General features: G+C 44.9%; 2 protein-coding genes across 4 annotated transcripts; both read right to left on the bottom strand.

The window, feature by feature from the left end:
- Positions 1 to 5,208: 5,208 nt before the first annotated feature.
- Positions 5,209 to 15,373, bottom strand: CCNL2 (cyclin L2). 3 transcript variants are annotated; one of them, XM_083803197.1, is made up of 11 exons: positions 14,985 to 15,373; positions 14,143 to 14,217; positions 13,758 to 13,867; positions 13,361 to 13,481; positions 12,032 to 12,096; positions 9,055 to 9,154; positions 8,863 to 8,967; positions 8,478 to 8,619; positions 7,604 to 7,721; positions 7,425 to 7,517; positions 5,209 to 6,561 (listed from the first exon to the last, which is right to left on the bottom strand). In XM_083803197.1, exons 1-11 carry the CDS (start codon positions 15,312 to 15,314, stop codon positions 6,207 to 6,209), a joined length of 1,614 nt encoding a protein of 537 aa, XP_083659323.1. In that variant the 5' UTR covers positions 15,315 to 15,373; the 3' UTR covers positions 5,209 to 6,206. The 3 variants fall into 3 exon arrangements, with proteins under 3 accessions (XP_083659323.1, XP_083659324.1, XP_083659325.1); XM_083803198.1 differs by lacking the exon at positions 14,985 to 15,373 and having other exon boundaries at positions 13,758 to 13,932; XM_083803199.1 differs by lacking the exons at positions 12,032 to 12,096; positions 13,361 to 13,481; positions 13,758 to 13,867; positions 14,143 to 14,217; positions 14,985 to 15,373 and adding an exon at positions 9,500 to 11,243.
- Positions 15,374 to 15,774: 401 nt separating this feature from the next.
- Positions 15,775 to 19,401, bottom strand: MRPL20 (mitochondrial ribosomal protein L20). Its single transcript, XM_083803215.1, has 4 exons — positions 19,201 to 19,401; positions 18,104 to 18,214; positions 17,719 to 17,796; positions 15,775 to 16,327 (listed from the first exon to the last, which is right to left on the bottom strand). Exons 1-4 carry the CDS (start codon positions 19,285 to 19,287, stop codon positions 16,154 to 16,156), a joined length of 450 nt encoding a protein of 149 aa, XP_083659341.1. The 5' UTR covers positions 19,288 to 19,401; the 3' UTR covers positions 15,775 to 16,153.
- Positions 19,402 to 23,010: the final 3,609 nt, after the last annotated feature.

Below are 23,010 nucleotides of genomic sequence, written 5' to 3'. Positions count from 1 at the left end.
CACACTGCCTGGCCACGGCGCTGAAAGCTGCAGCTGTGGTACCTAAGTTCTGGGGCAGCAGGAATATCCCTCTGAATATTTTCACATCCCGTCCTCTGCCGGCTTTGGGGCACGGCTTGCATAAGGGAAAGCAGAGAGAAAAATGCAGTCAATCCACTCGTGGCACTGAGTTCGAGTGCTCTACACCAGGACCCTCGGGGAGGGTCTCCAAGCCCTCCCTCCTCTCAAGGTCTGGCAGCTTTTGAACAGCACTGTCTGGGGGGCTGATTGCAGCTAGGAATCGGGTTTCGTGTAGGGAGGTTTGGAACAAATCCATATTCAGCCCTGCACAAACTGCAAGTGCTCATCCACATGCACGCAAATCAAAAGCTCTGGCTAACACCAAGGGGCTCCGGAGCATCAAAGTATGTCTGATTATTGCCCTGTCACACAAAAATTAACGCGTGGATCCATCACCCTTTGTTTAAACTGTGTCCACCGAATTATATTTCGCTGTTCTCTAAAGCTCGTGGGAAAAGTTCATCTCTGTGCAAAGATCTGCTGCAGCAGCAAGCCAGCTGTAAGGTCACCCTGTATCCCGACACCTGCTTTTCTCCTTTCTCCCAAATTCTTTTTGTGCATTACTAACAGCATTTTGTTGGTTTTGGAGGATTTTCAAAGAGTCCCTGTCAGGCACAAGACAACTTAATTGACATCTTTGTGCTTTTATCATTTATTCGACCTTGCTGTCAGCACGTAGGAGTGCCAGCGCTGCCGGGCATGGCCGGGATTTTGTGCATGTGAGGCGAGTCCCCAGTGGCAGCGCTGGCTGGGCCCATGGCTGCGCGTGCACGCGGCTGGTGCACGAGCACTGGGAAGCCCAGGATATCCTGGGACATCCTCTGGGAAGAGGAAAGTCGGGACTGATGCCATCGTAACACAGCTCCACTCACCTGAGCCACTGGAGACGCCAATTAAGCGCTTCACCCTAGGGTTGGTGCTGCACTTGCAATTAAACCGTTGTTGGTGACTGCAGGTTACATCAATAATCATCAATTTAACCGTTCCACTGTTTTTTGCCTTCAGTTTCCCACAAGTTCCTTATCCGCGTTCCTCCTCTAAACTGGCTCCTGCCAGTGGAAGCACCACTCCACGGAGCTGTTCTGAGTATTCCTCTGCCAACATCCTTTGTGCCGCCCAGGAGAACAAAAAGGGTCAAATCCCACTGAAGTCAACGGGAGTCTGTCACTGCCGGAGCGCAGCCAGGACTTCACGCGCAGGGTTTCATCGCGAGGGTGCTCGTTTCTTCTCTGGAATTCAGAGTAGCTTGAAGGGAATGAAACAGCCTAACCCGAGGAAGATTTTTTAATTCCCTCTGAAAAAAAGAAACAAACGTACTGAAAGTTCCTGCTATTGTCATGACACAGAACCGACCTGTACTGAATTCTATGTAACGCTTCTCAGATGCAAAACTCCAACCTCCTCCTAAAAACAAAAAGCTATTCTTCTTCTTTCAGAGCTGGGGAAATGGGGGCAGAGACGGATCATACCCTCCAAGTCACAAGACGTAGCTGGGTACCTGTGAGAAACACTGCCCAGAGCTCCTTGCTGGGCTGGAGACTGCAAACCACCGCCAGCTCCAGCGCAGGACCTCACCGGCGGGCGTTGAATTAAATCCGACGTGAATCTGGCCCCGCTCAGCCGTGCTTCTCACCTCAGCTCTCATCCTCTCCGTGCCAGTCGTTACTGCTCTGCCTGCCAAGGCTTTCAACCACGTTCTGCTTACTGTAAGCTAGTTCCTCCAGGCCTACTTCGACTCAAAGTCGAGTCCAGGTTTCAGCGCATAGTCGATCGCAATCTAATGGGGCAAATTTTATGTCGTTTAGTTCAACCCGAGTTGAGTTACACCGAATACAGAAATGTTTTGCTCAGTAATTTCTCACCCACATTTAAGGGCAATAAAAACAAGGGTTGCCTGGCAACAGCACAATGGAGAAAATATCCTTTTTTTTTTTGGTGAAGCAGCACTCTTCAGTAATTGCTACTTGCAGTTTCTGTGAGCGAGCTCCATCCACATGGCTCCTCTTTGGCTCGGGCCGGTCATTGTGCAGGCCGCGCTGCAAGGCCACGTTTCTGTAGGTCTCTGGCAATTTTTCCACCCAACTATCAGAGTACCAGGTTATTTGTAGTGCTTGCAGAACTCCAAGTCGTTATTAGCGATAATGCGACGACAAACAAGAAACGTAGGGCTTAAAAACAGACACTCCCTCTATCTAAATGACTTCTAATCCTTCTAATTACTAATCCACGGCCTTCAGGTCAGCAGGGTTCAGTACGAACAGCCTAGGAAGTCAGACCTGAGAAGGGCAGCCACCCTTCCCAGCAGTGCCCAAAAGGCTCTGCCATAAGCCAAAGCCACGATCGGCTGTAGCACTTCAGACCTGGCCCCATTGGAAGATCTTCGGCTGGCTTCCCAGCTCCAACGCTTCTGTCCGTCCCCCAAAGGCACGTGCAGTGAGCTGGGCAGCGAAGGGCTTCAGTTTCCAGCTGAAGGGGAACCTCTCCCACCCCACTCTTTTCCCATAGAGGCACAAAGGGTCCAGCACCCAGCTCTAACGGGGAACTTCAAGCTGCTTCTCTGATCACAAAAATCCCAAGCCTTGTTCCCTCAGTCCTGCTTTGAGATGGGAAACAGGAAAGATTCAGATTCTTTTCCCTCACTCCTACCGTCAGCAGGATATAACGTGCGCCACAGCTTGGTGATTTTCAAAGAAGTGTTTTCACAAGTCCAGGACTTTCTACTGCAGTGACAGACAAAGCAGAATCTCACGAGTTACAGTTCCATAATCTCCTGGAGATCCCCTGTGCTTGTTACCCGTGCAGTTTACTCATTGCTGTACAGGGAAGAGGACCAGCGCCACTGCTGTTCATCAGATTCAGATGATGTCTGCCAGCTACAGTTTAAGTTATATAGAAATGCACGTTCTGCCCCGCGTAATAGCCTTCAGCACTCCACAAAAGCATGAACTGTAGGGGCCTAAACTGACAGAATGCTTAAAACAGCTGAGTTAAATCCATGCTTCCTTAAACATCTGTGATTAAGCTGGGTCAGCGCAAAGAACTCCAGTCAGAACTCTGGAGTGAAGGGCTATAAACTTTTGAGCCGGTTATTAACACCGGCCACGGCCATCCATCAGGGGTGACGGATAACACGGCTCTCGGCCTTCAGCACAGTAAAGGCAGAAAAACTGCTTGTATTTATTAACTCCGCGGGAATTTGCATGCACGTGGTGAGTCTTTAATCTCAGGTTTTCTGAGCAAAGTGAAACAACACATCGCCTGCCCTTACAGCTTTGGCTACAGCACCAGAGTAAAAACAAGTACACCTCTCCTAGAGGTGCAGCTACTCCAGGCTGATGACTCAGCCCCCGTATTTCAACAGTTCTGTTTTACACTTCCTCTAGCTCCTCTGAGCATCTTCTCACAGCCCTGCCTCGCTGCCAAGACATTCTGTGTAGCTATCTGTATTGGGCTTTTTGCTGGTGAAGACAGGTTGTTCTCTCCTGGAACAGGATGTCCTCTAATCCTGTGATATAATCCCTTTTGTTTTGGAACCAAACCACGTTAATGCACAAATATACACATACTTTCTCTTGCTTTCTTCCTCTCCAGATTTTAACAAGTGTCCAAGGAGATGATTACTTATTTAGCACTGTACAGAAGTAGTTTGTAAAACACACCTGTTGAGTTTTCTGCAAAGTGACACGGTGTTCGTGCTGAAAAATGTACACAGCCTGCACCTTACCTTTACCTTTGTCCGCACTACTCGCACTGGATGGCAGTCATGTCTACCGCTAGCAGACTTCACTCAGAATTCCTCCCAAAGTCTTTCTGGAGGAAGCTGCAGCTGTGAAACCTGCCTCCCCCTCCACGCCTTACCTCAGGAAATGGACAAGTGGCAGCTTGGGAAGCATCCAAAGCAGAATGATGCAACTGAACAGGGGAACTCTGACTACCTTTTGGAACTGCAATCAGTAACCAGATTTGAGGTTGACTTGCTCCAAGTAATAGCCAGGCAGTAGGGATTAAAAAAGCTTAAAATGGGAACTCCTCAGAGAATGCTGTTACTTGAGTTTGTTTGTATTAGAAACACCTCCAATAGATCAGTTACTTTTTATATCGCATTATCTCTACACTACTTTAATACTTTGACTTCTACTCAATTATTTAGCAGACCAGGTATGGAAAAATTAGTTTCCATCCGTGTGCAAAGGTCAAGATGAGGTGTATAGTTTGCTGATTCAGGAACAGATAAAACAAGAGGCTACTCCAGTTAAAACCAGTCAGCGCAGCTTCGCACTAGTATCCTTCCCCTCCCGTGGAATGTAATTTGTAAGTCAGGGTAGTGCTCTGCTGAAACTCCACAGGGCTCTCCCTCAATCAGCTGCCTACCTCAGTTAATTGTCTTTTCTCAGCTGAAATGTAGTCAGAAACATGGCAAAGATCTACGAAATGACAGCTACTACTGTGAGGTGACCAGGGAATAATGAATCTTCTCCCCAAACAGGAAACACAGGGGCACCCACTGAAACTAACGAGTGACGATGTGTTTAGAACAGGTAAGTTAACTGTGTTGTGGAAAGCAGCAGTATCTCTTATGGAACAGAATCCATCTACCTGCTTCAAACAGAAATCAAGTCAAAATCACAAAGGACAGGCCCACTGGTAATGCCAAAATAATCCTATGCAATCTCCAGCTCAAGAAATTGGTAGGATAGAGGTTGGCTAAAGGATGACTGCAAACCCTGTCAGCTGCTTTGCCTTTTTATCAAAACCTAAGGTTGCAATGAGACTGGTTTGGACTAAGTGTCACACTCAGTGTCGTCGCAGGGAGGCACCTGCAAGATTCACCACAAAGATCCCTCATGAATCTCATTTTCCCCCACAGCAGACAAGAGAAAGGTTAAAATATCAGGCAGTGTTCCTAGGAAGATCTAGTGACATAGCCCAAATAAAAGCACCTTATTTCACACGCTGGCACTAATTACTCCTGCAGGATGGCCCCAGCACGACACCTGCAGTATCTATACTCAGGGTGTAACATCTGAGGTTAGTCTTTAGTCTACTAGGATTTTTTTTTTTTAAATCTTTTCAATTCACCACCAGTTTTTTTCTTTCCTTATGAGTAGGCACAGTGGTATAGCTCATAAGAAACTACTATGAAGTGAATTTAATATAAAATCAAATATTTTAATGAAATTAGGGAGCATGAGTGTGACAGCTCAGATATACCACTAGAACTGATACTACTGGGCTGTGGGTTTTTTTTTCACTATTTTTAAAATGCTGTTCTTCAACAAGCATGCAGATTGACAAACTACTAATTCTTCAGAGTGTCAAAGATCCTGAGTAAAGAATTTCAAACCACTTAAAATGTATATATAGGAAATGTCTTATGAGCTGGTGGCCCGCACACAGCATTGCACAGATAAAAAATATACTACTCTCAATACACAGAGCTAAATACTTTCACATTTATCAGAATTTTCTACACAAGTCTTTTGATAGAGTTCAAGTTTTGAATTTTCTGTATATATCTTCCACCTGTATTAAACAAATGCTTATTTACATTGTGGGTAAAGTGTAAAGGCTAGTAAGGCCGTACTCCCATACTGTACTGTAACACTGCAAAATATATATACACATATATAACCTAATATAGGCATCGGTTCTAAAAAAGTCACCTTACGTTTGTACAACATCATTGAGTCAGTATGAAAAGACAGCTTTGTTAGCACCAAGCCACTCCAATGGTTTTTACGAACAGTCTCGAGCCTTCCAGCTGCACAGGGAAGGACCCTTCAGCACAGTACTCCCACTGCTACCGAGTCAGGGAGGTCCTGCCGCACAACTGGAAGGCCCAAGCACCGCACTATGGTAGGTAAATTACTAAAGAGCAGGCAGAGAGCATCCAGAGACAAGCTCTGCAGTGTTTTTAGGTGACGCGCCAGCAGAACGGTCACCGAGACAATTATCAGAGTCCTTTGTATCATTCTGTCTCGTTCGCATCTTTCCTTTGGATTCACGATAGTAAGTACAGAGTTACCAGCAGAACAGACGTTACTGAAGCCACGTGGTTTACAAGCCAGGTTAACCCTATGCTGCAAAGGCCAAATGGAGAAGAGCTCCACAGCTTAAATTCCAAAGGAAAGACCTTTCTCTACTGCTCATCGCCTATGCCTGCTGTGCCCAGGATGGTCGCGGTCATAGCGATGGCTTGCTCGCTCGTAGGAGCGCGAACGCTCATGCCTGTGATTTCTGTAGTAGTGACTCTTCTTCTTGTACTTCCCTGAATGATCAGAGCGCTCCCGGGACCGGCTCCTGGAACGCGACGAGCTCCTGCTGCGCGATTTCCGTGGTTTGTGCGCCGAGTATTTATAGTCTTTTGATTTCTTGTAACTTCGCATCTTGGAACCTTTGTAACTAGAACTGTGGTTGAACTGTCTCGGGGGAGAGTCACTGCGGCTCCTTGAACGGCTATGGGACTTCGAGCCACTTGACGTGGAATAACTTTCACTTTTCCTGTGGGAAGAAAGAACAGGAAAGAACGCATATGATTTCTCAAGTAGAACTACTCCACATTAGCTCCTAAATGTAGCTACAATACATCCACACACCCTAAGTACCGTACAGACAGATGCTTCTCACGGTAGGCCTGCACAGTTTGAGGCCAGACACTTGATTCTGTATCCCATGAAAACCAACCGCGTGCCCCAGACTCAATCCCTCTGGTCACAGTTTAAGTATTGGCTGTTAGAAACCCATATCCGTTTGGAACACAGCAGTCGTGACACAGTTTTAGATTTCTCCCTCGCTGCTTTGAAAAAATGCATGAATATCCAACTTCTAGATTTAAAGTGCTGCCAACCAACCAAAGATAAAGCTACTTCCCCTGTTTCAGTTACAAAGCTATTACCAAACCGCACAAGACTGGAGCCGATACCTACTCCTCCACTGCCTCTTAAATTTCCCCTCTATGGGAATCACGGTTATATTTTAGTAATAACAACTTCCTAAAGGTTGTAGACAAATCCCCAGCTTTAAATAAATAAGCAAACAAACCAAGCTAACCCTGCCGCTTGGGCCATACATCACCAATTAAACAGACTGAAATAAGCAAACATCCTGATGGAGCTCTGCCAAGTAGACTTAGAAGCTGTACGCGTGACAAGGTCAGACACTGCAACTCCCCAGCTCTGTAAGCCAAGACGATGCAATTCACAATCAGCCCTAACGTTCCCGGAGTAGTAAATACCGGTTTATTATGTCACAGCCTCTTGGGGAAGAACTACCCAGCTCACTCCCTGAAAACACCTTTTACCACTTCAGCATAGTAGCACGGGAGGTTCTCTATGAGCACGCCCTCCTTTTACAGGAGTCCATACCTGTGCTTAGGAGATGCAGATCTGGATGGTGATCTTGAGTAACTTTGATCTCGACTTCCACTTCGACTTCTGCTTTCTCTTCCTTTCTGAATGCTGCAGGAAACAAAAAACACAGTAAAAGTTTCGTTTAAAATAATAATGGGAAAAAATGAACTTTTTTTTTGTTACAAAAGCCTTACCCATTCACTGGACTATTTGAACCCGTTCTTTTTGTTCCCTCTGTTTTCCTTTTAGCATTCTTCATTGCCTGAACAGGTAGCGGCGAGGGTTTATTTCCTTTAACCTCTTTTGGAGACTCTAGAAAAAGAAGCCTTTGTTACCTTATTTTTGAAAGTTTGGGTACTAACTGAAAGAGGGTAAGGACTGGAGCCTTCCCCCACCCTGCTTCATTTTCTTTGTAATAACCTTTATTGCATAGATGTTGGGTACAAGTGCACACACGAATGCACACACAAGCGCCCACAAGAAGCAGATCTGAAGAACTTCAAAGAAGGCAGAATTTAATCTGAAACACTTCTGCCAAAATACTATTGAGACATTACTGCCAAGGTAATGCCAAGGAGTTAACTGCAAGAGCAGCATGCTGCTCACAAAGCCACTCCATTACGGCAGAAGAGTAATTCCTTTCTCTTGCTAATTATTCCCTTTTTTTAAGGGCAAACTGAGGATGCAGACTGGAAACCTTAGACAAAGCATGCAGGAAAAGTATTCCACACCTCTTGCCCAGAAATACTACTTTTGCCAGAGTTCCTAATCATAGGCATGCTCTAATATTTCGTTAGCACAACAAGCCAACTGCAAGTATTTAAGTTTATTGCCAAAACCACATTGGAGCAAGTCTCTCTACTGTGTAAGTTTAAGCTAGCTTCATACTAACTTGATTTTAGCCTTTACCTATCTCAAGAATTTGTAAGTTACAATGCTATTCAAGATCTGCCATTGGAGTAATTGATAGAAACCTGCTGAAAAAACCAAACAACTACGTATTTATCCCCGAAGTATAAATACACATACGAGATGAGAAAGTATTCCAACAGCTCATCCACAACTTACCATTTTTTGGTGCAGGGGAAAACCCTGACGGGTTATCCAAATTTGGGGCTCCTTCAGGGAGAAGACCTTTAGCTTGAGCTTTTGCCTCTTCAATTGCCAGCTTCTTCTTTTCCACTTTACTTTCCAGATCAGACAAATCAACCTGTAAGGACAGGAGCCTGCTTAGGACAAAACCCAGTAAATCAGACTTTCTGCTTACTCACAGGAAGGAGTGTGGGTGGGGAACAGATGCAAAGACACCCAGATCCTGTGACCAGTATCTTGTTCCACTAACACACTAAGCATGCACACACTAAGCTTGCAGGTAATTTTAAACTTAAGATTTTCTAACTCATGTTTCAAGCAGCAGTCTCTACTGAAGGTTCATATATGAAGAAAAACAAACCTTTTTCCTAGTATAGAGCTGCAAGATTTTTAAGCAGATTTCTTGAATCTCTTCCTCTGTTGTTCCAAAGAGTAAAAACCAGTGTGGACGATTAGGAAGTGGAATCTGAAAGGGATGGGAAGAAATATTCAGGCTTCACTGCTTCTATTAGAAGAGCTAACGAACTTGAAGTTAATAGAACTGTACACTCACCTCCAATGTTCTAGCTGCAAGGTAAATACATGCACAGGCAATGCTTTCTGGCTGAAATCTTACAAAGACATCTGTTCTCAGGCTATCATTCATGTAATTCCTGAAAGACAGGATATCAACAGAGTTGCAGGGCACAACAGTCTCCCTCCCGCCCACCCCCCTTTTTTTCCCCAATAAGACTTCTAGAAGTACTATTTCTTTCTGCATTCAGTTACTAGACTTCAACAATACACTCCTGTAAATCTGAAGAAAAGCTGAATTCTTTTACTAAAAAAATCCCTCAAGGGAAGGGAAGTGTGATAGGAATTAAGTCTGACTGACTGGCTGGCTGGCTGCTGAAAATTCAGCTGTGAGAAGAGAACCAATTTTAACTTCACTTTTCCCTCTGGATCTCGACTGGCTTGCGCTCATGCACTAGCCAAGTATTTTCATCAAGACAACATACAATATAATCTGGAGTACTCAGTTATAGACTTTTAGGTTCACATGTTTCTCTGCAATGTCTGAACTCAGATGGTTTGCTGAAAGCAGCAGCTCCTGTGGTAGTCCTCCCATGAAAATATGGTCCGCTTCAGCACACGCCAGCTACCGCTGGAGATTTACAGGATCCGTTTTCCTTTGGAAGCATTACTTTCCGTCCAGAACAGAATTCTTTCCGATGCAAAAAGCAGACATAGAAGAAATCAGGGTGTTTGGAAACATCAGTTCGGGAGAATACTCAGTATTCAGGCAGATCTCTTCTTTGGCATATGAAATACGGTTTCCAAATTGTCCCGTTTCAACAAGGTTGCTTAAAATGAATATTCACAGAATGAGAAAACTGTAAAATATCGCATATAATATTCCAGTCAGTACACTTGAAAATTATTCTTCTAAAGTCTTAAATACACAACGTAACTTCCTCTGAATCTGTCAGCTGAAGTGCTTAAAAAGATCTAGATTTTTGAGCACATGTCAAGCAAAGTATCAGATGGAGAAAAGCTAAAATCAGAAAACAAAGTCCTCAATATAATAAGCTTTCCAAAAGCAGTAATTGTTCATGCGGGTACCCAGTATACAAGGATTCACTATGCCCCAAGACATCCAAAACAGAGACCACAGTCTAGACACTTGTATCCAGTTTACACAGGACAGCAAAAAAGAACTTGAAGCTTTTGAGCACTGAACTCCAACCCAGACATCTTATATTCTTGCTTATACAAAGAGCAACTGCTGCCCCGGAGAAGCAGGGCTAAACATGAGCTCATCTTTCTGGAAGAAAAGAACTTTAAAACCTAGTAATTTTGCTCCCTCTTCACTCCTCCAGAAGACAGAACAAACATTTTGGCAACTAATATATGAATAGAAAAGTGGTACTTCAAACATTTGAAAGTCACCCATCCTTTTCCTAACTTCCCAAGTTGAAAAACATGACTGCTTCCAAGCTTGGCTTCTGTATGCTTTCCCTGTGGGCTCAGAATCAGACACGTGAGGAAATGAATCCTTGTCACAGTATTTTAAGGAAAAGGTAATGTTATTAAAATGTGTACTTCAAAAAAAAAAAAAACAATTGCACTGGATATCCACCCATTTTTAAGTACTGGGAGCTACAAGCATCAGTACATGAATGTTATTTTTACATCTGAAACGTTTCTCACATGAAGTAATTTCTTCCTTCCTCCTCACCTACTCCTTCCTTTCATAAGGAGCAGAAAACCGGTAATGAGCAGTACGTAACTCACATCTGAGTACTTGAGAGGATATCTCAAGTTGAACGGACCCACATGCAATGGGACTAGGAATACTGGTAGCAGAAAGTTATTTTTAAGTCCTAAATCAGTATTACATAGTATTTTTTATCTGATTTACAAATGGAAACTTAGATTTTTTTTCTGTTAATTCATCACTTTACGACTTAAATCCCACCTTCATTTGCTTTATCGTCTAAGAACGCAACTTTAATAATAGTTATAAAAATTTAACATTAAAAACCATTCAGAATATTAACAACCAAGTTATGAAATATACAACAGTCAAAAAGCACAACGAAAATAAATAAGTTGAAAAGTATAAGCACAAGAAGTAGTTGGCCAGTTACTATACTATCGTGTATATACCACCTGTCTAGAGTGAGCCTTCTCTTTGGAGAGCCTGCTTTGGTTTGACTGAAGACGGCAGCTATCCCTGCACCATAGCGCTTGGGCAGCAGAGGAGAAGTCTTAGTCACTTACCCTCAGAGGCTACCCTTTGATTAAAAGAGTACAGAAAAGAAAAGTCAAAACTGGTTCTCTACACACAGGTCACAGTACCAGACAGTTCAGTCAGCAGAAATATGATCTTTGGATTCACTCAAGATTTTTAAACCACGGTACTGTTAAAAAGCATTCTTGTTTAAAAGCGTTATCTATGTATGTTTAAGACCGGGACTTTTACATAAACTTCCCAAACCCAAGCAAATCTTTATTGTAATGAGAGCAACAAGGCAGAGGACATTCCTTGGCAAACATGAGAACAATGAGTTTATCCAGTCTTAGAAGCTGATACCTTGCTTTATCCATACGGATAAGAGAAATTTATCTGTGCTGAGAGGTTTTGACACACCTGTAATCAAGCTCAAGCGCCGGGAAAGGCCATTTCCCAGCACTGATAACAGACTTTACCTACACAGTTTTCTCCAAAGAACAAAAAAAGCAAACAAAAAAACCCAAGAAAACCAGAAAACCATAAACTAACCAACGTTTTCCCTTCAGCTGAAAGGTGAAAGCAGAGAGGAGGGAAGTGAGAAGTCAGGGCGGAAAGCTACCTTACCATTAAAACAGTGCCTCAAACTTAAGAGGACGATCAACATTTGGGTAGTAGTTTGGGGCACTCCAAGAAACACTGGAGCTGTCTGGTGTGGCCCACAATCACTTCTGAGCACTGTTGCCCAGAGTGCCTCAAGTGACATATTTCTGCTACTGCCCCTGCTGGTCTCTTAGAACAAAGAAAATCAACTTACCATGAAGTCTGGACCAGGTGTTGGTTACGTTCACATTCTAATACCTGAAGGTACATAACGATTATCTGGAAGATATGGGTTATTGCGTTATTAACGAGAATCTTGAGAGCCACCTATATATTTCAGAGGGACATCCACGAGGCATCCGCTATTTTCTTTCAAGCTCTAAGACACTCCACAAGTGTCTGCAGCATCTCCGGTGTTCACCCACACAACTTTTGCTCTCCAATGCAAAAGTTGCCATGAGTTGACACACGACCAGATCTGACCTTCCTAGTTCTCCGTCTTCTGAGCTCAGTCATCATGCTATTCATCTAGAAGTCTCGTCTTCAACTGTTTTCAAGCTAGATATGTTCTCCTATACAATTCATGACTCCTTTTTAACTGTAACTTGGGAAAAATACAGCTAGCTGTAATAGGTAGCAATTGAAGCGTATCAGCGTTTGCAGAGAACGAACAGAGCTTGTGTGTTTTGTGTCACTGTTTGTTCAGGTCTAGGTTTTCCTTAGGTTTGAAAGGAAAACAACAGGATGCAGGCTAACAGATACAAACGTATACCAATCAAAGTGCAACTGCCCTCCGGGGTTACTGGCATTTCTGAAAATCAAGTAGGCTCACAAAAAGTGAAGACAATAGTAGCTTTTAGGGGGAAAAAAATACAAGTTCTGCTGCTTCTGAGTAGAAAGTTCTTTTACCATCCTTATCAGCTGGTACAAAAAAGCTATAATGGAAATACTGATGGCACTAGCGTAAGAACTTATATGCTTGCAGTGGTTATGTCTTTGAAGTATCATCTCAGTCTGGCATATGACATTTAAATAGAGAATCATTGTTTCTTTTCAAGTCAAGCCCTTCACGCTTGACTGTACTTTTTAGAAGAAACACTGCTAACTAGCTCACGTGGGCTAAGAACCTCATCATGTTTCCGCAGAAATTGATCAGGACACAGTACTTCTCTGATGATATCGTAACCCTAGATCACCAAATTCCTTTCTGTATAAGATTCCACGTTTATGTAGCTCTGATGTTAGAAAACTTCAACTATGCATATAAATAGGTTTTGTTCTAAACGCAGAGTGTCCAAGTATCTTGGACTTGAAGGAATACTTAACATCTGCATCCACCTCCAGTCGTCATTCAGCAGTGACACAAGACCAACTAGTAAGAATCTCTTAAATGAGAAAAAAGACATCATAAGAAGCTAGCTTTACGGAATTAACTAGCGTTATCATGTACAAACCAAACAGCTTCCTTGCAGTTAAGCGGTCTGCTCAAAGCATTTATACTATAATAAACACTGATTACAAAGTTAACTTATACAGTACAAACCTTATGAGGATGCTTGACGTGAACACAAAATCCCAACTCCTTTAAAACTCTTCTTTCAGCCTTAATGATTTGGTTTTTCAAGTTCACATACTCTTGATCCAGTATTAGAGGTACAGGTTTTCTGCAAAACAATTTCAAATTCCAAAGGCGAACTTAACATCAAGGGGTACTTATATGTAGCTTAAGCCATGTCCATATAGAAATAAAGGACACCGCTGCTATTCATAACATCAAAAACCTTTACTTAAAGTTTGTCAACTCACTTTTTTCCTTAATGAGATCTTTTCAAGATGTTCCCTGATTAATTAAACAGGGAACGATGCAAGTATCAGCCCATGAAGTTTAGTAATTAAAATACAAAGCAAGAACTTCAGATTACTTCAGAGTCTAAACCTACTTTTTTTCTCGCAGATGTCGAAGACGATGAAACACGTTAATTACATCCCTTATGCGTCGTGGTGCTTCTTCGATTTTGGATGCCAGGTGAACACAGGCCATTGACACATGCTGAAACATAAGTATTGCAAGACACTGATGTTTTGCTCAAATCTGGAACTGATCGCCTCCAACAGCTTAGGGAGGGATAACAAGAGAAAATGGTGGCAAAAACAGGAAATGCTAAAAACTTGACAAAATCAGTACTATGTAGCTCTGTAAAATCATGGCAATCAGTAAGTCAGATCTACAGATGCAAATGCTGATCACATCTAGGTTGACAACTAGGCAAAACTGATCAAAGATCAAACCACAGTTTAGTATTACATATCTTAGTATTTCCTTACCTCCATGGAATGCTTCACAAAAGACTTGGTGTAAAAAAAACGTTGAAATAGCACCTGTCCTGTAGCCATTGCCACCTAAAAAGGAAACAATCAAAACATGTATTAATAAAGTAATCTGTAGGTCTAGAAAAAAAAATTAGATTTCAACAGGTTTAAGACCAAGAAAACTACTTAAGCTGTATTTAAATTCGGAATTAAGTTCAGCAGTACCTAAAGAAAAGCAGCATTACTATTTTAATAATGAACAGAGTTGTCTGAAATGGTATCAACACCGCAAATCCTACCTTTGGATAAAACGCATGCGTTAAATTGTAAGGACCCAGAACGTTAGACCTAGTAAAATCCGAAGTTGTGATATGAACCCAGAAAAATACTTTTTTGGTGTGGGGAGGAAGTTAAACCGGATTACGGTTTTGTTACGTTAATATCACAATTTGAGCACCCGAGACTCCGGCAGCGAGGAGACAAAGTTTCCCACGGAGGTAACGAGGAGCCTGCCCACGAGGAAATCTCCCCGGCCCACAAAACCTCACGGCGCTCCCTCCCTCCGCACCTTTCCGAGTAGCCCTCCTTCCCCACAGCCCGGCCCTAACAAAGCGCCGCGGGGCGGCGGCGGGGCGCTGCCCTCAGCCGCTTCCTGCCGCCCGGGGAAGGCCGCAGGCCCCGCGGGGAGGCTCAGAGCCGCCGGGGCCGGGCGGTGGGCCACGGGGGGGGGGCTGAGAGAAAGCCGGCGAGAGGCAGCAGCGCCCCCCGGTGCGAGGCCTACAACCCCCCGGTGCGAGGCCTGTCCCCCGGTGCGAGGCCTGAGGGCGGCAGGGAGCAGGCCGCGGCCCGGGGCCTACCTGCGGGAGGCGGAGCAGGATGCCGGCCGCCTGGATGAGCTCGCAGCCGGTGACCCGCAGCTCGGTCTCCGTGTCGGGGTCGAGCCCGCTGCTCATGGACGGCGTGAAGCGCAGCGTGTGCTCGGGCAGCAGGCAGTTCTCCAGGGTGATCAGCACCCCCGAGTACAGCCGGTCGCCGATCAGCACCGCGCCGGGGCCCGGCACCGGGGGGCCGCCTGGCCCCGCTTGAGGGGCTCCCCCCGCCGCCACACCGACCGCCTGAGGCCCCGCCGGGCCGCCGCTGCCGCCCACCGCCGCCACAGCCGCTGCGCTGCCAGCCCCCGCCGCCATTTTGTGGTGCCGCCGCCTCGCCCGGCTCCGCGCTCCCTCACACACACACGCGCAAGCCCCGCCTTCTTTCCCCCGCCGGCCGCCTGCTATTGGCGGAGGGCTGCGAAACGCCGCGCGGCGATTGGCTGCGCCGCCTGTCCGTCTGGCGCCGCCGTGGGCTGAGGGGAGCGGCGTGACGCAGCGGTTGGGAATTTGAACGGGGAGGAACGGGCGGAAGTGGCGGGCGGCGGCTTCAGGGCAGCCCGGGCCTAGGCCTCGGCCTCAGTCCAGGCCCCCAGGGGCTGCTTGGGTCGTGGGGGCGGCTGGTAGCGCCCTCGCCCATCCCAAAACCTTTAGGAGCACCGGGCCGCTGGCCCCCAGCGCTGTGGGCACCCAAATCTGCCCAAGCAGGGCTGTGGGGTGTTGTTTCCCTCCCCTCCCAGCGCAACGCCCAGAGTCACCACTCAAATGGTGCTTCCAATAGCAGTTAGAAAAAAAAAAACACAAAACACCTTTATTAAGTTCTTCATGGAACAGAAAGTATGTGCACGCTATACATATTTTAACATTGGAACTGCAACAGGCTTGCCTCACCGCTGCTAAGGTTGAGCTGCGAATTTTAACTCAATGTGTTTCACTTGTAGCGATGTATTTTAACACATTTCACTTCTAACAAAATTTTGGAAAAAAAAAGTCATTCGCGCACAAACTTCACACCCTGACCCAACCCTTCTTCCCTGCTGTAAGCATCATCTTTGGAGGATTTTGTTCCACAGCTCTGACCTTAGCTGCAGACAGTGAGCAAGCTTACCCTGTCAGACAAGTTCCTGTTTATTACACATATCTGCAGACTCTTCGTGTCAATAATGGTGTACGATACGTGAAAATATCCCCTCTGGTTCCTTTCCATCTCCGAGGGCAGCAAGGAAGCCTTCTTGTCGCCTCCTCTGGGCTAAGGCAGCTAGGGACTTGAATGTCTTTGGCTCATAGATAGCCAAATCAGCAAGCATTTTCCTGTTCAGCTCCACCTGGGACTAAATGCAAGAATTGTTGGTTAAGTACTCTAATTTTTAGGAACGATACTCCAATGCCTAGTTAAGGTTTTAAGGCAAATTATCTTTTTTTTTCTGTATTGTACAATTTTTGCATGACTAGAGAACTGTCAGACATGCCTATTCATTCATCGGTGTCTCAGTAAGCCACTACGTACAGTTTGTTTACTGCGTTTCTCAAAGTGTTTCCCATACAAACCAAGAACTCAAGAAGAATCTCTTATATTCTAAGCAGGAGGTATTATATAAAAGTTTGTTTCTTTTGGATCTTTTAACAGACTACCTTACAAAAATATCTTGCTCTGAGACAAGAACCAAAGGGATAGGCATCTCCAAAGAAAAATCAGTTAACTTTTAGGCAGTACTTGATTCTCTTGGTTACAACGTGAGAAGATTAAGCAAAAGATTGAGTGTATAAATATCAGTAACTATTACTTTACAGTAAGCATATAAGAAAACTTATACGGTTATTTGAAACACAGGTAAAATGTTTTGAAATATGCTACAAATATATATGTAGTTCCACTTGAAGAAGCAGAAACGCTACCTGTTTGTTATGATCATGGCCAAGAGAAACAAGTTTTAATTTTACAATTACAGTATCAACATAATAAGACCAATTCTCCAGCATGTTAAAAAACAAAGGACTGTGACACCAAATATCTGCATTGTCTACGCTCACTGAAACACAAAGCTGGTAATCAAAAAAGCAGGTTTCCTAGGCTTGCTTTTGCAAATCCAAGTTCTGTACTTTTACATTTATTGAGTGAAGCAGAGGCAGCTCTCACTTAACACCTGCAGTAGCATCAAATGTAAAAGCATTTTGCAAGCCTTTTTCTTAAGAGGAGCCATAAAAATTTTGGGGACAAAGGCAGGTGAGGAGCAATATCCACCACAATAAAAGGGGATTATGCATTTAAGGAAGAGAAACAGGTTTAGGGCAGAATTTAGTTCCTGAATTGAGCAAAACCCCTTTCATAAGCAGAACTTTCATCGCCAGAACTAGGAAGCAGGACAAGGTTGGCAGAAGCTCAGTCTGACAGAAGCCTTTTACCATGCTCTATGCCGGTACTGCCTGCTCAGGTTCCAATCCTTAATGGTTCTAATTCACCATTATTCTTCATCTTAATGGTTCTAATTCACCATTATTCTTCAAAGAGCGGCAATCGGAGGCTGCGTGTTCAGTTCCTTGCAGTTCTTCTCTTACATGGCAACCAGCAACCCTTTGCAATACTTTGTCAGACTACATCTGCTTCACATTTTCAGAGTTTAAACAAGTGAATTTGCCTGATGCTACAGAAGACCACTATCAGACATTTTCTCCAACTTGTTGAAAAGCTGAATCAAAGCAATTATTCAAGCACCACCCTTACCTTAAGCAGATTGCTTATGAAAGCTGGGTATTTCAAACCATGTTCAAGAGAAGCTGCTTCAATCCTAGTGATCCAGAGCTGAAAGAGTAAAAATTCGTATCTTAGATGACAAAATATTCTAGAAGTAAACGTTCTGTCATACTGACCTGCTCACACTTAGTAAATATAACAGATTCAGACCTACAGTTTTCTCAGTGCAAGACACACCTCTATGTACTTCAGCATGTGATCTTTTTCAGACCACAGGGAGACTATTACCTTAAATTCACAGCATTTTTTACCAGCTGGTAAAACATTTTCAGAGAGCCCCCCAGCAAGAAAAATAGCCACATCAGCTCTGCTCTTTTCCCATTTTACTGTTGACATCTAACATCTTGCTCTTTACCGCTCTCAGGAACCTCTTCTTCTCTCTTCTGGCCTTTGTAGACTTCACAAAAGCTCTCCGAACACTTCGTACAGCCAACTTATAGCAGCGGTTCTTCCTTCCACGAAAATGCTGAAGTAAAAACAAGATGTTCTTGTTCAGTTATCTTTGAAGCTGTTAAACCCTTCAGTAATGCTAATATATCCTCGTTTGCACTTCAAAACCTTTCATAACAAAGTTCACAAAATACTTCACAAGCATCAGCTAAGCCTGCAGTCAGCACGTAATGAGAATTTTCTTGTTTTACAGCATGGGAAACTCGAAGCTGAAGAGTTGGAACAGGCTGAAACCTCTCAGTCCAGCAGGAGGGAGACAAACCACACCTCACTTCAGGCTGTGGTCCCAGGTGGAAGGCAACCAATAAAACCATCTTTCAGTGCTTTTTACCAACCCCTAAACTCAGGCATCTATCCTCATTCCTGAGCTGCTCTCTGTTTTGTCTGTACAACCACAGGGATGAGACAGGAGCCTCTGATACGTTTAAAACACTGCAGCTGCCCAAACAGAAAGTGTTACAGAAGAGGTTTACAGGAGCTGCTACCACTGACACCTATCCATCATAACAGAAGGCAGCCAGTGCTGCACAGTTAGAGAGGTCACAAGTATTGCTGCTGTGGGCAGCTTGGCCGCAAGACCGAGATACTGTCGCTTAATTCAGCATTTTCCATCTCAATTCTGCAGCACGACGGACCTCCCCCCAGGATGCCGTCGGCCTGCCCTTGAAAAGGGCTCTGCCCCAGCCTAGGTTGCAACTTCTGTTCAAAACACGTTGCGAAGCAGCGTGCGTAAGATTCACTTGGAATGCTGAGGGGGGAAATCTGTTCTCTGCTTGCTGTTCCCTCACCCAATTAAAACCGAACTAAAAAAACGAAACCACCCCGCAGCTCCTGCGGCTTTTCCCCCCCGCCGGTACTCCGTATCACGGCAGAGCCACCGAGCACGCTGCCGTCCTCGGGCTTTAACGAAGCACAAACGCAGGGGAAAGGCTAAATTCCCATCAGCCGAGGCCCCCCAGGCCAGGAGAGCCGCAGGGCAGCGGGGCACAGCCCGGCACTCACCCTCGCATACTTGAGCACCTCCTGCACCCTCCAGAAGCGGTCGCTCAGGCGGCTGCGGAGCCAGCGCGGCGCGCTCAGCAGCACCATGTCCGCCGCCGGGGGCACGGCAGTGCCGCCCCGCTCCGCCTCCCGGGGCGGGCACAAGCGGGCAGGGGGCGGCCCCGGCCGTTACGACAGCTCCCGGCTTCGCTAGGCCGCACCAGGCCGCGCCAGGCCCGGCCTCGCTTCGTCCCCGTGCCCGCTGTCCCCGCAGGGAGAGCGCCTGGGGGACCGAGGACGCGTTGTTTCTTTCCTGTCACCGCGCACGCGGAACGATGGGTTTTGGGGTTTTGGCCTCAGCTGGCTCGTCGTTTGTGGAAAGATGATGAAACAGGCTGGGATTTTGCAGGGTGTGGCTGTGGCGTGGGAGTTAAAATGATTCGGTTTATGCCTAAATTAAATTAATTAATGCATCCCCTTAAATGATCAAAACCAAAAAAGCTTCACTCGTGTTCGTTTAATTCTGTGTTTGCATTCTTAGCCTGTCTCTATCTGCCTGTAGCAATACAACAAGTGTTTTTTACATGAGAGACTGAATTATGATAGCTGCTAATGTTTCTGGTGGGTAATAATACCTTTAACTTTAGAATCATAGAATCACTAAAGTTGGAAAAGCCCTCCAAGTTCATCTGGTCCAACCGTCCGTCCCCTTACCACCACTATCACCCCACTAAACCACGTCCCCAAGCACCACGTCCAACCTTTCCTTGAACACCCCCAGGGACGGTGACTCAACCACCTCCCTGGGCAACCCGTCCCAATGTCTGACCGCTCTGAGAAGAAATGTCTCCTCATTTCCAACCTAAACTTCTCCTGGCACAACTCGAGGCCATTCCCTCAAGTCCTGTCAATAGTTATCTGCGAGAAGAAGCCGACCCCCACCTCCACACAACTTCCTTTCACCAAACTCCTTTCAGAAATGCTGTCATTGTTCCATTTAACAGTAAACATCTACAGCTTTGCTGCCTTCACCAGCAATGCTAAAGCAATGTGAGAAGTCTTCATGCTGTTTTCAGTGACGGGAAGAATTCAGTACCGGGCAGCGTGTCTTAATGTCTTCCTGTGCTTAAGAGATGGTGAGAAGTAAAATGAGAAGTTATGACCCGTGAAAAACCACAAGATGGGGCTGTTGTCATAGACAGTGGAAAGTTATTTCTTAGCAGCAAGAGTCTCTACCATCAGAAAAGATAACGAATGAATTTGGTCATCATTAATCACACCATTTTCAGCATCTCAAAGCAATGATGCTCCTGTTAGAAACTGCTGTGTAACTTATGCCATCATCAAGACATCTTTCCCATTTACGGGAAGGTACTTGTTAGTGATGTGGAAATTTTACAGAATTAGAGGCTTGGGGAATCTTTTTTTTACTAACACTGGGCCTTGTTTGATACAAAGTTAGCTTGGTTATTAGAAGAGTCATTAGAATATGTGTTTTTTTCCAAAGGAAAATCAATTTAAGAACAAAATTTTCAGACCCCCCACAGTTTAAAATGCGTTTTCATTATAGCAAAAATAATTTGGGAGGTTTCACTTGATTTATATTTTATGGCACTTTTCAGACTACTTAAAGAGCTTTTTGTTTGTTTGTTTTGTTTGTTTTTACCACATCACTGTGCCCTTGCTGACAGGCAGTAAAAACCCTTTGTATTTATGAAGGAATAAAAAAAATGGCACAAGGAAAATTACCGTAGCGATGGGGTGTAGCTTGTTAGAACAGCCATTTACTCAGGCTCCTCTGGTGCTCCTCTGCTGCTTGCCGGCAGTTTCTGCTTCCTTCACCTGCTCTGCAGTGAGCTCCACATTGTCCCCAAATGCAAAGGAAATTCAGTCCACAGGTGGTCCTCCTGTCTCTGCTAGGAAAGCAATTCCCTGTGGGGAAAAACCTACAGAACGGCAAGCTGCACGTGGCTGCCAAACCTGCTCCTTGTGGGACTGCAGGACTCTGTGCTACCCCAGCACAACACAGCAGAAGTGATCTGGGGGTGGAATTCGAGTTGCCTGGCACTGAGTTTGGACCTTTCAATGGCTTTAGCCTGAACTTGTTTGTATTTCACATAATATTTGTTGTTCTTGTTTTTCCCTTAGCATGTTTCTTGACCTTTCTCCAGTTAGAGGGCATAACTCATTCTTGAAAAATATCATATATTTAAATCAGGGGCTGTTAGGCAGCCATTCACTATGCTGAGACTGTTCAGAAGCCTTGCTGCCATTTGTCATATTTATTACATCCAATGCCATCTGTTTTCCTGCACAGATTCAGGGCTTTATTAACACTGCGGCTGGCCTGTGCAATAACTGAAAGCAGGATGTATGCCATAGTTATTTCCCTCTGGACGTCTGGGTAGATCTGTGCAGACATTTCACATTTTGCAGCTTGAGAGAGGGCTACTGCCTTGCGTTCCCCCCTAGGAGCCATTCAGGCTGAGAGAGCAGTGAGGAAATGGGTGGAACAAGATGAAAATGGGCTTTTCATACAATGTGAGTGTTTTAAAGGTCGTTTCTCTCTGTATTTCTTTCATCTCTCTCACACACATGACTTCATTATTAAAAAGAGACAGGCTGGCTTGTAGTCTTTAAAAAATGTTGATGATTGATATTGACTCATGGGTCCGAAAAGACACAGAACAGACACAGGATCTGTTCTCAGTCTTGCCACTGGCCTGCTAGGTGACAGAGCGAGCAACTTCCCCTCTCTGTGCCTCTGCACATCTGTAAAAGGAAGAGTCACAATACTGCCCCTTGGCTAATGTACTTGAAAATGCACTGAGCAAAACTTGAATATGCCCGCTAGGTATTATTCTGAGCCTGTGGCAGCACTCCTGCTCCAGATTGTTTGTCTCCCCAGACTTTAAATTATTCATTGCTACCGTGAGCCTTTTGAAGAATGTGAACATGAATTCTCTGTTTATGAAATGTCTTAGCTGTGCCCTACACCGTATATGCTAAGCAGGTTTGCATCCTTTGTGCTTTGCCAGTCTGATTTAGAAATGCTTTCCTAACACAGCTGGGAAATCATTTCAGTCTCTTTGCTCAATGAGAAGTTTGTCCAGCAGTTACCTAGAAGGTTTTCACAGTTTGTTCCCTTTCTCCCAGGAAAGTGGCTGTCCAAACAGAAGTGCTCCTGGGGCTTGCAGTTTTGTCAAAAAAAAAAAAAAAAAAAAAAAAAGAAATTGATCTGTCAACTGAAGTGCTTTTGAAATCAATTTTAAATGTTTGGATTAGTTAGTGCACTTTTCAAAAATATTTCAGTGTTTGACATTCAAAAATGAAAAAGTAGAGGAACATTTTCAGGCTTGGGAGATGGTCTTTCATTGCTTTTTTGACTTACACTTCAGAACCATGGTAAATTAATTTATAATCAGCTTACACAGGTTATTTTCACAGATACTTTCCAGTTTGACAACCAAGGAAAAACATTATTCCATGCAGCGCGCCGTGGTACCCGAGATGTTCTTTAGCACTCCAGTAAGGCGGGTCAACCAAACACAAGAATAATCTTCCAGTGGAAGCAAATAGGATTCCTCACGGCAGTACTCCACAGAGAAATGCAGCTTATGGCAGGGCTCCTTCGGCCCCTCCTGCTCAGCTGAGTGCCCCTGGTTTCTCTCATCTCAGGTGAGATAGCCCTGGTGGTCCAGGCTCCCCTTCATGGCTGGAAAGCAGCCAGCTTGGTGCCCACTGCCCAAAGGGCAGGAACTCCTGTCTGCTTTTCCCCCTTATTTTCCCTACCCTGCTCCTTCCTGGGCAGCTGAGTACAGTGCGGACAGT

Source organism: Anser anser (genome assembly GCF_964211835.1).
Source record: "Anser anser genome assembly, chromosome: 17".
NCBI classification, from domain to species: domain Eukaryota; kingdom Metazoa; phylum Chordata; class Aves; order Anseriformes; family Anatidae; genus Anser; species Anser anser.
Note: the sequence above shows the minus strand (reverse complement) of the source record. Positions and strands in the feature narration are given on the sequence as shown.